The 15,375-nt window shown below is 33.0% G+C and overlaps 1 protein-coding gene across 1 annotated transcript; it reads right to left on the reverse strand.

Moving 5' to 3' along the window:
- Positions 1 to 5,426: 5,426 nt before the first annotated feature.
- LOC127879192 (uncharacterized) lies at positions 5,427 to 9,631 on the reverse strand. Its single transcript, XM_052425891.1, has 4 exons — positions 9,461 to 9,631; positions 7,158 to 7,210; positions 6,122 to 6,255; positions 5,427 to 5,747 (listed from the first exon to the last, which is right to left on the reverse strand). The coding sequence occupies exons 1-4, from the start codon at positions 9,528 to 9,530 to the stop codon at positions 5,630 to 5,632; spliced, it is 375 nt and encodes a 124-aa protein (XP_052281851.1). The 5' UTR covers positions 9,531 to 9,631; the 3' UTR covers positions 5,427 to 5,629.
- Between the last annotated feature and the right edge of the window lie 5,744 nt (positions 9,632 to 15,375).

A 15,375-nucleotide genomic window follows, 5' to 3' on the forward strand; every position in this document is an offset into this window, starting at 1 on the left:
ATAAAAATAAACACTACATTCATGATAAATTTAATATTAAAACAAAACACATTTACTTCTACAGGAGCAGCCATGTTGAATTAGCGACACCTTTCATAGGTTATATTACACTAAGTCCGATTCCCATAGGGTCCCATTATGAAACTGACAATTTTTACAGCATTTTTCACTGCCTTTTCGACGTATCAATTTTTCCGAACCTGGTATCATTTTAAAGATGGATCTGTCCTCTTCCAATAATTGCAATCAAAAACATACCGTCTCGCAACTTCTAAGAAAGTAAATCGCTGTCGAATGAACCCACCGTAGAAAAACTTGTTTCGGAATCCTAATTTCGACAAAAGCCCCACACAATAGAAAACACACCCTCAAACGTCCATCTTTTAAGTTAGCTTCCAATCCAAGGCATCAAAGTACTCCAGACACATACAGGATATTACAAATAACCACAAAAGACATGTCTCACATTGTTAAATGGCTTATATTCAAAAAGAGAAAAGGAACTCTTTAGAAATAGGCACTACTTTCGAATGGACCACGGAGGGATACACAATGATTTAGTGTAATGTAACCTTTCATAACAACATTTAAATCCGTTCTAATTTTATTTCATATATTGTTTTCTTTCAGAATGGCTGCAGACAGTCTGAAGTTGTTCATTATATCTGAATTTAAAGACATTTGGCACAGAAATCATGATGCTTTGAAGACACCGAAAGGTTAAACAATTACTTCACTTCAATTCTCTGACTTCAATTAATCAGATTGTTTTACTTTATGTGTAAAAACATAGAAAATGATAAATTGGGTTACAGATAACTGATAAACACATGTAAAATCCTTAACATGAATGCACCGCTGATTATAAATACAGATAGTTGAAGGATTGAATGTATTGATCAGTAAATTTAATACAATAGCTTTTGTTATGTACACAACGACATTTTAGAGCAGGAGAGGGTTACTTCGAAATAGCATCAGAATATTATAAAAATGCATGCTCTAAAAGTTGAAGATTGTGGTACCCAGCACTTATTTAATATTCGCATTATATCATCATAATATTGTGATAGTTTTTCTTCATTTATTTGACAATCGATTAAATAATATAGGCCATTTAATGCATGTGCTTTAAGTGTTGTCCCAGAATAGCCTGTGTAGTCCGCACAGGCTGATCAGGGACGACACTTTCCGCATTTATATTTTTCGTTAAAGAAAATATCTCTATTTGCAAAAATCCAGTTTAGGTGTAAAGTATCCTCACAGCACAGCGGACTGCACAGGCTAATCTGTGACGACACTTTAGGCACATGCATTAAACCCCCTTTGGACAGAGTGCGGTTCATATATTTCTACTGTATGCATATTTATCAGGTTTACATTATACAACATAACCTGCTTGCTGATATTTCTTAAGCCCATCCTTCATGACATTTTAAGTATTATTTTCAAGAATCAATGTGACACAGTACATAAGTTACCATTCCTAATCGTTGGACCATATTCCATTAGGGAAACCACTTATATTTCACCAATAGTCTTTTATTTTATTTATTCCAAATGTTAAATTATGTGGATTATGTTTCAGGTCCGGATGTAGATGATAGCTTTTTACAGAAATGCATGATGAAATGTCAGGGTGTGACAAGCAATTTCCCCACCACTTTATCTGGTGGACAAGTCAGCTATTACATACAGCAATATGCAGAAGTATGTGGCTTCAGTTAATGTAATGTAAGGAAAAGGTTTTATGTGATGATTTCGAACCTTTATGTGGAACGTCACTTGGTTTTAAAGAATGTCGTTATTATGGTTTGTTCAAATTAACACTTTAAGTTGAAACTAGTACAGGAGCAAAGTGAAAAAGACACAGTTCTTTGTGTTGTGCACATTAAGTATCAGGGGATGCTTGACCTATTTTGAGTATTCCTAGAATTCCAGGAGCAACCTCATTCTACTCAACATAACAAAATATTAATGAAAACTGATAAAACTGTTTTGTATTTGGATCACAATATTTTAATAACTGGACTTGATGTGTCGTTGGTAGACTCTACAAATTTACGCAATAAAATGCACATTAGAAATGAAGCAAGATAAATCTAAACACAATTGCAAACATTATTTACGAGAGTTGTCTTCCATTGATAAAATTTATCGTAAAAATTGCTAGCTAATCTGAATGATGTTTATCTGGCATGTGCTGGTCCTGGCACATATGTTGAAGTAATTTATGTAATTTAACTATACTGTAGATTGAAGCACTATTGCTGTTGTTTTTTCTTAGCCATCATTGACATTACATTCCATGATGAAAAGGTACATAGTGTACATAGTGATGCGGATTTTCTTGAGTGCAAAAGAAATAATTGCTCACATCTTCTGTAAGTTGTAGATGGATATAGGCACGTGAATTTCACGTGCAATGTGTTGAGGAGCATAGGGATGAGATTATCCTTTCAGAATGTCAAAGTGGATAATGTGTCTTAATACCTATTGCACGGTACCAGATTCAATCCTAACTCTGAGAGCAAGATCTCCTAAAAGAGAGGTTGACTTTGGTGTATGAAGCAACAAGATAATATGAAATTCATGTAGGTCCAAAGTAAAAAAATTTATTATCAGATGTTTTTCAGCTTAATCAGAATTTTGTTTAAAGTATCATATAAGAACCATTTAACTTATACGTATACATGTCGTTTAAATTTTAATTTGTTGTTTCAGTCTTTGATATAGCATATATTTACCTAGATTTTCTGTCAAAAACTAGTATTTAGATATTTTATTTGTTGACCAACAAGTTTCGTCATTTTATTGTAGCCTATCTAGATAAAGTGAGTGAGATGTGCCTAGAGGTGTCCCCCAACAGCAAGCCAGAGGAGTTGCTGGGCAATGAGCTAGCTGAATGCTTACTGTGGAGGAGAGGGGCGCTGCTCTACGGTTACCGTGCCACCATCCATGATGACAGTGAAAGAAGGGACAGGCAGGTTGTCGAACTCAGACAGGTAAGCAATATGTTCCATCGTGTGTATACTGTGGACTAAATTTAATTGGTCATTATTAATTGTTTAAATTTGGGATTTTTGATAGATATGTTGTCATAAATTTGCATGCGTCATATTCAACAAACGTACAGTAATGTAATAAATGCATTAGTAACATTGCAAAAGGTAAATTAATATTGACTCAACAAAATATAGTGATTCCATAATCATAATTGTAAAATTAACAGAAGTGCTATTGATAACATGTGTTTCATAACATGCAGAATAGTGTAAAGACTGTTACATTATGACTTCCTTTAGTGTAAAAATATCTGTGTTAGAAAACGCAGCTTGTCAAACTACATACACCCTTGTTTACCCATCAAATTCATTATTTATAATCGTGTGATAATTATTTTGTTTTGTAGGGAACTTGTGATCAAGTATATCTCAAATTACATTAAGCCCTGATAATTAAAAAAAAGTTTAACAATGGCTTTAAATCTCGATATAATCGGCCCTTACTTAACTTAATTACAAACGTATATGCGCACGTGAAATCTTTAAGCGCAAACTTGAGCATCATAACGTAAGCGGCGCAAAGAGCACACGGGAGCGTCTTTACGTGCGACGGTGTCTCTTAAAAAAATGCACTTACGCACTTGTCCGCGTTTAAGTGCGTAAGCATTAGCAATTGAGCATCTTAAAGGGGCTTTTTTTCACAGATTTTGGAATGTATTGCCGTTTGTCGTTAAATGTTTTTTGTTGTTTGTTGCACGCGCTTCAGCTTCCTGTATTTCGTCATTGGTCAAATCGTCTAGAAGATAAATAAACTCCATCGGCAATTCGATTATGTGGACAGTTACAAACACCGTCATAAATGGCATATTAGATAATGAACTAAGACAACCGAATAATACAAAACGCAAGTACGACTCTTTTTGATAACTTATTTTTACTCTTACTATTACTTTCTATGCTGCCCGTGCCGAAAGGCAGTGCGTTCTAAGAAGGTTTGTGGCGTTTGTCATGCTAAGCAAAAGTGCCTTTTTCAAACTAAGCTTTGTCCCTCGAGTGCACTCTTCAAGCGCATGAAGGAGCGTGCGTACAATTTGTTTCCACTCTCAAGACTGACCCTATTTTGTGCCGATCTGAATATGTTTTTTTCCAGCTTGAGTTTTCAGTTAGTATTGCTTCATTGGATAATATTTGCTAATATAATTATATATAAACTGATATTAACTACAGGAATTTCAATTAAGATTTGAAAGATTCATTTTAACTGTATTGCAGTTTCTTTTGTAAGTGGAAAATGAATCGTTTTTTATAAAATAAAGTGAACGAAAACTAGTTTAGCCGACCTACCTTCCCTAATCCTTACGACGATGTTAGTGGACACAAATTACGTTATGTGTTTGGTAAGATAACAACTAAATTTCCATGAACAGAACAATTCTTGCATAGTGAGTTTGCATGTTAGGCTCATTTTACAGACAGCTTTGATATTACATTGACTGCTTAAAAACTCTGACATTATACGATTTGAATCACGGTGACACAATTAGACACAATGTGATTAGAAAAACAAGAGAGGTTAAATTGTATTGTTATTGATTTTCGTTGTTGTTGAGACACGTCATTACTTTTCCTGTTAAGTAGATAAATCGTGTCAATTATTCTGTGAAATGTTTAGAAAAAACTACGATTTGAAACGAAAGATTTTTTTTTTTGCTTGGTTGATACCGAAAAATATTTTCTCCTTACAGTTATTCAAATGATAATATACGTAAATATGCCCACTTTGCTTAGGACATAAATGTCTATATTATTCCGGAATCAAAATCAATGTAAGTTGTATTTCCTGCCCATTAATTAGTTACATATTGATAATAGTGAACATGTGTCATGTATTTACTTTTTTCTCATTGATGAGTAGTAATTGGATTAAGAAGTCAACATTCCAGTGATATGTTGGATAACACTACAAAGGAATTAAGGACTTCTGCAGTAATAGTTGGGAGCTGTTAGAAATGGCCGCAGATAAAATGATTATAGAAGTCGCGAATTTGAGTATTCTTAATCTGAGTAGATAAAAGTTATTAGTTGAAACAATATACAACACTGTCGAAAGAATGAAGCACCAGTGAGAGTTTTTCGGGAACAATATAAACTTGGTATATACACCTTAAAATGATTAAATGATGGCGATGTTCGATGGAAGATTTATCTAAAACTAATCATGTTTCGGTATAAGTAACTGACCACTTTATTTATTAAAAAATATCGAGACATTACTGAGAGGATTTTTTTTTACAATAATTTTTCACATTAAATCACATCGTTTTTTTGTATTGTGAAAAAGGGAATAAAAACACATCAACGTTCATTTGATGCCGTGGAACTGTTTGAGTTTGCTCTGGGAGAAATTGATAAGAGAAAATATTGAAACTCAATGTTTTATATTATACTTTAATTTGGCAGAAAATCGCATTTTTTATATTTTGCAATATATCTGGAAGTCTTTCAATAGCCATATATGATTGCTGTTTAGTGATTATATTTTTTGCCGTCTATGGTGACCCGTCTTTCAAAGTTTGCGTTCTCTTGGTTCGCTGTATTGACGTTGTGGCTTTAAAAGAACGCCGTTACGCCTCTGGTACCTCGACTGACCGTTTTTTTTTCCCACCAATCCGAATCCTCGCTCGCACCGTGGGAGGCGAAACGCGAACACGAACCCTTACGAACCTCTTTCTTTTCGGGCTTCTGTAAATATAATTCGTTTTCTTGAACTACATATCATTTGGATAACACATTCATGTAAAATTAAATACTAGATAAATGGCCATCACCATTTCCTTGGCATGTTTTACACAATATCATAAATTAAATACACAAATGTTTATTCAAAAGCAAGCGTATGTACAATCGTAACAGGAAATGTACTGGTACAGTATAATATATGAATGGTAATCAATTACATGCATCCATATGGTTAAGCAAGTCTAACATATGTTTGACTTAATGTATAAGAATAGTCATCATCATGATCGTCATCCGCTCAATCTTCATTATTTTCGCCCATTCTTTTCATCCATCTCACATCATCATTGTTCATCTGAAAAATGCGTATAATTTACCCTTTATCGTCGCCACCATCATCGCCTGCTATCTGCCTGGAGGTATCTACTTCACACGCATCCATGCATTTCTCTAAATCGTCGCCTTCAAATTCTGCACACACGCCTTCGCAGATTTTTTTGTCTGAAGCACTCTAAAAATGATAGTTAGCGATAATATGCATCTTTTATCAACACTGAATAATGCAGACATGTAGTTTGTTTCATTTACATATGTAACAACGTATGCTTGAATTTTGAATTACACATGATTAGGGTGCAGGATCACGTGTCTTTTTGGGGGTTCCACTTTTTAACTTAAATGGATTTAACAAGACGGTAAGTGGTGCTTTACTTCAAATAACTTTTTTAAATAAGTTTTCTTAAGAATTTCAATTTGTGCATAAAAGACGGACTTTTATGCTGCTTATGGCAATGTGAAATACATCAGAATTACTTTATTTAATAAGCATGTATTCTTGTTCAAAAATTTCATTTTACTGCATACATTTTACACGGTTAATGCACGCAACGTATCATTGTGTCACCGATTTCAGACGTATTCATGATTTTATTCTTTTATACCTTAAGATATCGGACAAACTGCAAGAAAAACTGTTTTTATGCGCTATAGATTTTGCAAATGTATTTCAATAACTGAAGATATTTGCAAAAATAAAGTTCTTAACGGAATGATTACATTATGTCAAGTCCGTGTGTAAACTCCTGAAAACCCTGTTGACTCTGCACCCTGATTATGTATCTGTTGTATTACATTTCTTTATTAGTATGCATGTCTTATGACTTTCACACGTACTTATTGTGTTTTAACAAATTAATTAGAAACAAGTGACTATTTTTACTGGTATCTAAAATGTCTTACATTTTTAAGATGGTATGTTTAATTCCGGGATGTTATTTGTGTCCATGTATTTTAATTAATCTCAATTGATCATTGTAAAATTTATAAAAGAGGGATGTTCGTTGTAATTTATCATAAATATCATCATAATAAACCTATTTATAAATTATTTTTAACTAATAGTCACGTGCTTACAGTTTTATTTGCCCGCGCTTCAGCTTCCTGTATTTCGCCATTGGTCAAATCGTCTAGAAGATAAATAAACTCAATTGAGCATGCGATTATATTTACAGTTACATACACAGTCATAATATGACACATTAGAATCTTTCAAAATTGGCACTATTGCACTTTGATAGTAAACATTGAAATAGCATGTTATTGTTCGAACATGTACATGTTTTTCATTTGAAATTTCAGACACCCGTATGTAAGTAGGTATACACGAAGAAGTATTAATCTACTGATTAAAGGGGCCGTCCAACAGATAAAGCGTCGTGCGACGCGAAACGATATTTTGGGAAACTACGAGGATTGCTTATATAGCTAAAAAATACATCCGAAATAAGCATGAGTGTGGATGGTCGAGTGGTCTATGCGGGAGACTTTTTGCTCCAGGACTCCAGGGGTCAGTGGTTTGAGCCCTGTTGAGTGTTACTTTTTTTAAATTGTATTCTTGTTTTTTACTGGAGATTTTTAGTTCAAATGTTTAAATTTATAGATATAAAGCATTTAATTACAAGCTTGAATACATGCCAAAATCTGTTGGACGGCCCCTTTAGCATACTAACACAAACGAATAATAGAAAACGCAAGTACAACCCTATTTGATAAGTTACTTTTTAATTTGTTGAATCAGGAGAATGATATCCTCATCGACGTTCATTTAAGAAACACATTTACTATAAGCAAGCCGTCACTAAATTTATTTAAAATGTATACCCTTGATAAAAACCTCAAATAGTCTAATACTTTGCAAATATCTTACACAACGACTTTTTTCTACTGCTCTTAAAAAACAAATTAGTTTTTTACCCCATATAAAGAAGTGAAACACCAGCTGCTGGAGCAGTAGTGCATTCTTATTATATACAATTTCGTGGTCCTTTATTTAAAGTGATATTATGGGCATCTAACAGTATATGTTATGTTTATAGGTGTCTATCGCAACCCTTGTTTATTTTTGGCGTTTTCACATCATATACACTTATATTTGTTAATGCAGCATCAACATACTAAAACAATATCCCGGAAATAGAAAAATAATGCATTTGGATATCAACCGTACTTTCGTTTTGACAACTGACAACATAAATGATTCGATGTAAGATGTTTGTCTAAATGTAGTTTTCCTGCAGATTCGTTCACACGACACAAAGACACAATTTTGTTTGACGGATCATTCTGGCTTAGAGGACTGGGTGAGTCATGTAAAATATCGAATATAATATATATTTTTTATAAACAACTAGTAGCAAGATGAGTTGTAGATAATTGGTCAGTTACTCATTATAACTAACTCTTTTGATCTGTTAATTCTTTTTAGCTCAATTCAACAATGAAAAATGCTCATAATATCACTTTAAGGCAAGTGACCAATTGCCAAAACAGTACGAAACAGTACAATACGAAACAACATACACACATATAAGAATACAGCTGGGGTCACCGCATTGGAACGGTCAATGCAAAGCACGGGGGATTTAACCGGTTTTAGAGCGCTCAACCTCACACTTGGCCCAGTCATATTCATGATTCATTTAAGTGTAAATAAAATTTAACCTAATAGCATTGCATGTAACATTTCACGAGGTAAATATGTTACTGATAAATGTGGTTATGTCGTCCTCATTGGCGGTAATCAAATGATCACAGATATCAAGTTAAAATCTGTAATTGAGTTAAATTATCTCATTGAATTATAACTGCGATATATTTTGTATTCATCATTTCAGCAATAACGATTTTGAAGATTGTGATCTTATGAAATGTTTGGAGGAATTTACAATGATATCTATATATTTAAGTATCACAATTGATACGGTGTGCAACAATATGTCTGTAAAAACAATGAATCACATTTACTAACGGCCACAGGCTCTTTGAAGGCAAATTTCCAATACATATAACGACAAAACCCACAACATAACAATATAAAATGATAACAATTGGGTAGCCGTCTGGAACGGTCAATGTACAGTCGGTCTTAACCCACCTTAACGACCATTCTTTCATATAAATATTTTATTTCACGTTTTGTGTTTCGAAACTGCAACGCTTAACTTACCAATATGAGTATATGAATGAAAGAAAACCATGCTAGAAATAATATTGCATCTAACAAAATAAGACACTAAGAATGATTGCTCCATACAAAGAATCTCAATTTGTGTCTTATGTCTTAAAATGCGAAATATAAAGCCAGTCACGTTTCTTTTCTTTACAATCACAAAAATATAACAATTGGATATAAAATAGCATTTAAAAACTAATCTTACCTCTCTCTGCTCTTGTCTGGAGTCCACAGACCAGCAAGACCGCCAACAATCCTATTAGAAGAAGCTTCATTATGCAGGTTTGTTGAAAACTGTTGTTTTTTCTGTATCAAAACGCGATTTTTATACTCTCCATAGATTGACTTTGTTTGCGAAATGGGCGAATTCGTGCAATAAAACGTCCACTGTAAATCATTACAATTAAAGTTTTATTGCTTTGATGCATACTTTAATGTCCTCATGATATGATATCTTATAAGGGTTTTAAGACATCAAATGGCACAGCAAATAAATTAAATATAGTTTGCATTTTAATATTTACATTGCACCATATAACGTGAATACCATTTATTTCAAGTACAAGTAATACTTTCCAACGAGCGTATACTCAATTGTAAAATGACAATACATTTCAAATGGGAACTCTTGGGCATTATCGTGTTATCTTATAATTTGTTAACATAGTAATGACTGATTGAAATCTTATGTAAAATATGTATATATTAAAAATAATAAATACTAACAGAAAATTGAATATTATAAGATACATTTTAAGTATGTAACTTTTTTTTCAACCGCACGTTCTTTTGGAAAGCTGTATTGACCTGGTCATCAAAAGTTACTTCGACTGGGACTAGGAATAGGATTACTTATGTTATGAAGCCCCTCTTTTTTCTGACGTTTCTGTAAATATAATTCGTTTTCTTGAAATGCATATCATTTGGATAACACATTCATGTACAATTTAAAACTACATAAATGTTCATCACCTTTTCAGTGGCATGTTTACCCAATATCATATTTAAACGCTTATTAGGCCCATTGACCTTACAAAGGAAGTGTCTTAATGTGGGCTACTTTAATTGATGAATAAATGATTGTATAGCTAAACTAAATGAAAGTAGTACATTTATTAACATTGAAACGTGCATATTTCAAACATATTGTCAACAAATGAATTATAAATATGTTGTTTATTTCTTGGTTTGCTACTTTGTCCCGCACTATGCAAGCATTATATAAATGAACACATATAGTAACAACCTAATATTCAACAAAATAAAGATTGATATAGAGCTTGGAAATAATTAATTTTATATTTGCAATCTTTTTTGGATGCAAACACGATGCAAAGTTGCACACGTTTGAAGTGTGAAATGGTCGTTAGTATCGAAAGTATCGCAAATCTATATATAATAAAACGATCAGGATATAGGTTGTTTAGATATTAATATGCAACTATATATATATGTTCCATCTACAAAAGAAGTGCATACAATTAAGCAAAGCATTGTATGAGGTGTCATATAATGATATGATATTAGTTGGAACATTACGCACACACCTCTTAAAGTATATTTCTTTGGCAATTAACTATACCATGATTGATTAGCCTAAATTATCAAAGCATTTTGTTCGTTAAGTTGAGTGCACAGTCTTAAAAAAGCTTCCTTAAAAGAACCGAATGAATTATGATTCCAGTTATGTTTTTTACTATAATTGTGATACTCAGGGGTTATATTGCTGTAATAAACAACAATAAAAACGGAATCAAAATTGAATAAATTTCCTTAGAGACAAATTTCTTTAAATATTGGAAATTGTGTTTGTTTTTTTCCGTAATAACATGTGTGTAACATTTTCGTATAAAATTAAAGTGTGCTTAAGAAAGCTCTTTGAGAACTGATTTATTGATATTTGTAGTGTTGTGGTGAAACTTATTTTAGATTGTACGTTCTTCAATTTTATGAATGTTTTCTTCAGTTATTACAATTTGATTTTAATCGCGAACATTTAAATAATCAGTTTGTAACAGAGTGTACACTATTTCGTTGATATCGCTTTGAAAATAGAAAATATTGAAAATTCTTCAGAAAATATCGCCTTGAAAATACTGAATCAATCGCCTGTTTCTAATATCTATTTTTTCACATAGTTTATTCCTGTGCATCTACCTTTGATTTCTCTTCACACAGCTATTCAAAGAAAATGAATGTATTCAAACTGAATACCTGACCTGACATTGATTTCATGGATACAGGGACTAAACTGAATATGCTTGTCAGCGAAATTTATGCAGTTGCTTTTGCATTTTACAAAACCCTTTATGATATACTAGGCTTTACACGTTTCATCTGATCAGACTATTTGAAACTATGAGGTAAGTGTTAAAATGACACATACACTTTCTTTCACAGAAGACTTTACAATTGTTGATAATTTATCAAACCAGTTATTGTTTGTTAAGTAGAGTGAAAAGTCTTCTAAAAGCTTCCTTAAAAAACGAATGAATTATTATTCAATGTATGTTCTTAATAAAGTAAATGATCCTCATTGGGAAGTTATATTGCTATGAAAAATGTGTATACATTTCGTTTTAAAATAATGTTAATGTAAACGGTGTTGGTTGTTTTAATTTATTTTTCCGCAATCTAAGGTTGTTAAATAATAAGTGCTTACGAAGCTCATTTAGAACTGATTTATGGTTGTTAAAATTGTTTGATGACTTTTTTAAAGATTTCACGTCCTTCATTAATATAAATATTTTTTTGATTTATTTCAATTTTGAAAGAGTGTACACTATGTCGTTTATATCGCTTTGAATATTTTGTCGACGATAATTGACATTTTTAAATAGGAATGTTCCACGGGTTGTCCTTTAGAAAATATGTCAATGTCCTTGAAAAAAACGATTCAGTCGCTTTTGTCAAATATCGAAATTCTTACATAGGTTTCGTTTTGAATCTACGTTGTTTCTAATACAGAAAGCTAGCTCAAGACATAAATTCAAAGAAAAGGTAACTAGGCCAAGAGAACAACGTTTTTGGACTGACTCTGTTTTCATGATAACTGGAACCAAAATTAATCTACATTTAATAATGCTGTCGGATTTAAAAAAATGTCAGCGGAGGTGAGGCTATTGTTGTTGCATAAAAAATGTAGAAATATGCTAGGCTATACATATTTCATCCGCTCTGTCTTTTTGTCGCAATTAAAGAGAAAAGACAATGAACGCCTAATGAGAGACAAGTTTAAAAAGTCATTTAATAAAAAATCGATTGTTTGTTTCTAATTTATTAAATACTATATAATTCGAACTCGCCGTACCAAAAAGGCTATACATTCCAAGCATAAGAGAGGTTTTTGATAAAGATCACTCGCGTAACAAAAAAGGGATCTGTTGTTAAGAGCCTCTGAAACTAATATTTGACAACATTAAACATATGTATTCGGATACACATCAAACGCTTGCAGAATTAAACATTGAAATAAAATCTCTTAAAAATACATTCAGCTTTTTAAAACTGTTTAGTTACAGATTGGGACAATGAAAATCATATCAGTGACGTCGCACTGATGACAACGCTGTCCGAAATATTGGCCGTCGGTACGAATACAAAGCGCAACTGTTACTATCAGAACGGCGAAGGATTGTTTATCATCGAGACCATCGCCGTTATGTAGATCCCACGCTCAATAATGGTGTACCGAGGTTAGGTCTCCGGATGTACTGTTGGACTGCATGAGCGAGAAAACGTGTATTCGCATTAAAACAAATCTCTAAAGAAACACAATATTACAGCTAGTATGCGCGCAGGTGATTCAATTGCAAAATAAAATAAAATATTGAGACATCTCGAAGAAACTTTCCAGTCTACTAGAGGCACCTGGACCGCTGCTACCGGTGCAGTGTTGCTTTTATATTGACGTATTAGAATCGCTTCGCGTCATTAATCATATCCCTTCGCTCTTCTCGTATCAGAACGGAATGATATATTTACAACATGTCTGGTATTCAGCTATCGAATAGTCTTGGCCAAAGGAAAGAGTCAGATAAAAGTTCAAGAACTGTATCAGAGATATAAATAACAAATCCTATATATTAAACATTACCAATAATAACGAATGAAAAGCTGCGCTATACTAGAATGATCCGAATTAAAGGGATCTTTTCACGCTTTGGTAAATTGACAAAATTGAAAAAAGTTGTTTCAGATTCGTAATTTTTCGTTTTAGTTATGATATTTGTAAGGAAACAGTAATACTGAACATTAACCATGCTCTAATATAGCCATTATATGCATCTTTTGACGATTTTAAAACCTAAAAATTATAAAGCGTTGCAACGCGAAACGATTGAATAATTTGGAGAGTTCTGTTTTTGTCGTTAAATTTTGTGAAACTACGAAGATTGCTTATATAAGGTATAAAATACGTCAAAAATGTGTACTCGGCGGAATAGCTCAGTAGGCTAGAGTGTTTTTACTTCAGGACTCTGGCAGGACTCCAGGGGTCAATGGTTCGAAACCTGCTCCGGGCAATGTTCTTTTCCTTTTTTTATTTTTTTTCTTGATTTTTTACTGGAGCTTTTACGATCCAATGTTTACATTTATCAATATAAAGCATTTAATGAATAAGTTAAAAAAAATGCCAAAATCTGTGAAAAGGCCCCTTTAATGAATGTCAATAAAAACCATGGTCTATGTAGGTTCGAAATTGAATATATATTTATTGCAATATGTTTCTACCATGTTTTATTTAATGATAACACAGTTCCTTATTCGGTCTAAATAAGGAATAAGGAACTGGGTCCTTATTCCTTTTTGCAATCGAAAAAGGAACTGGCATTTTCTTACTTAAAAAAACATTGAAATGAAGCAAAATACCAATAAATCAAAAATAAAGAGCATTTTTATGTAGATTTTATGTAGATTACGTGTAAAAACATTAATTTCGGTTCAATTCTACTAAAAAATAATAATTATAACCCAGTCCCTAATTAGATTCAATAAGGAATAAGGAACTGGTTCCTTATTCCTGATTCAAATCGCAAAAAAGTAACTGCAATTTTCTTATACACAAAAAAATAAAATAAAATGAACCAAAACGACCAATAAATGAATAAAATCATTGTAAATGTAGATTGGTTATCAAAATTATGTATTGTAGTACTTTTCTACATAGGTTTTGTGTAATGACAACCAGTTTCTTTTTGCGGCTGACTAAGGAAAAGGTAACCAATAGCACTAACTTACGAAAAATAGGACCGGTTACCACCGAGGCCAGCGTTATTTTGTCGGTTCACTGGACCTTTGATCTTGTGCCAATGTTAAAGGTCGCCGGATTTAACGTTTGCAACCAAGATCGAAAAAACGCGTTTCCGAAGATAGAAAATCTTTTTAATATAAACACTCAATAACAGCTTGTATACGGATTGTTTTCTTATTGAAAAACAAAATACATGTCAATGATCTTTCCAGTCTACTAGAAGCACCTGAGCTGCTGCTTCCGGTGCAGTCTCGCCTTTATACTGACGTAGGTGACGTCACAATGACGACAACGCTTTCCGAAATATTTGTATAAGTAACGAATACAGATCGCAACTGTCACGCGAAGAACGGCGAAGGATTGTTAAGTGTTTACCATCGAGACCAATGTCGTTTGTAGATCCCACGGTAAATAATCGTTAGCCACGTTGTAGGTCGCCTGGTGTACCGTTGGTCTGCATGAGCGAGAAAACGCGTAGTCGCTCTTAAGCAAATGTATGAAGAAAACGCAATATCAAAGCTAGTATGCGCGCAGGTGTTTCAACTATAAAATAATATAAAATGTTGAGTCTACTAGAGGCAACTGGACAGCTGCTTCCGGCGCTGTCTTGCTTTTATTGTGACGTGTTGAAATCACTTTGCTTCCTTTTAACATATGAGAACATAATGCGATATCTAAACGTGCTTAGTATGCAGCTATCGTATAGTCTTCGCCGAAGGTAAGGGTCAGATAAAACTTCAAGAACTGTATAAGATATACACAATAACAAATCAAACATTTAACATAGCCAATAATAACGAGTAAAACGCTGGGCTATGCTAGAATGATCCTAATTTAAAAATTTAAAAAGCCGAAATTATGGCCTCTGA

Source organism: Dreissena polymorpha, chromosome 4, assembly GCF_020536995.1.
Source record: "Dreissena polymorpha isolate Duluth1 chromosome 4, UMN_Dpol_1.0, whole genome shotgun sequence".
NCBI lineage: Eukaryota > Metazoa > Mollusca > Bivalvia > Myida > Dreissenidae > Dreissena > Dreissena polymorpha.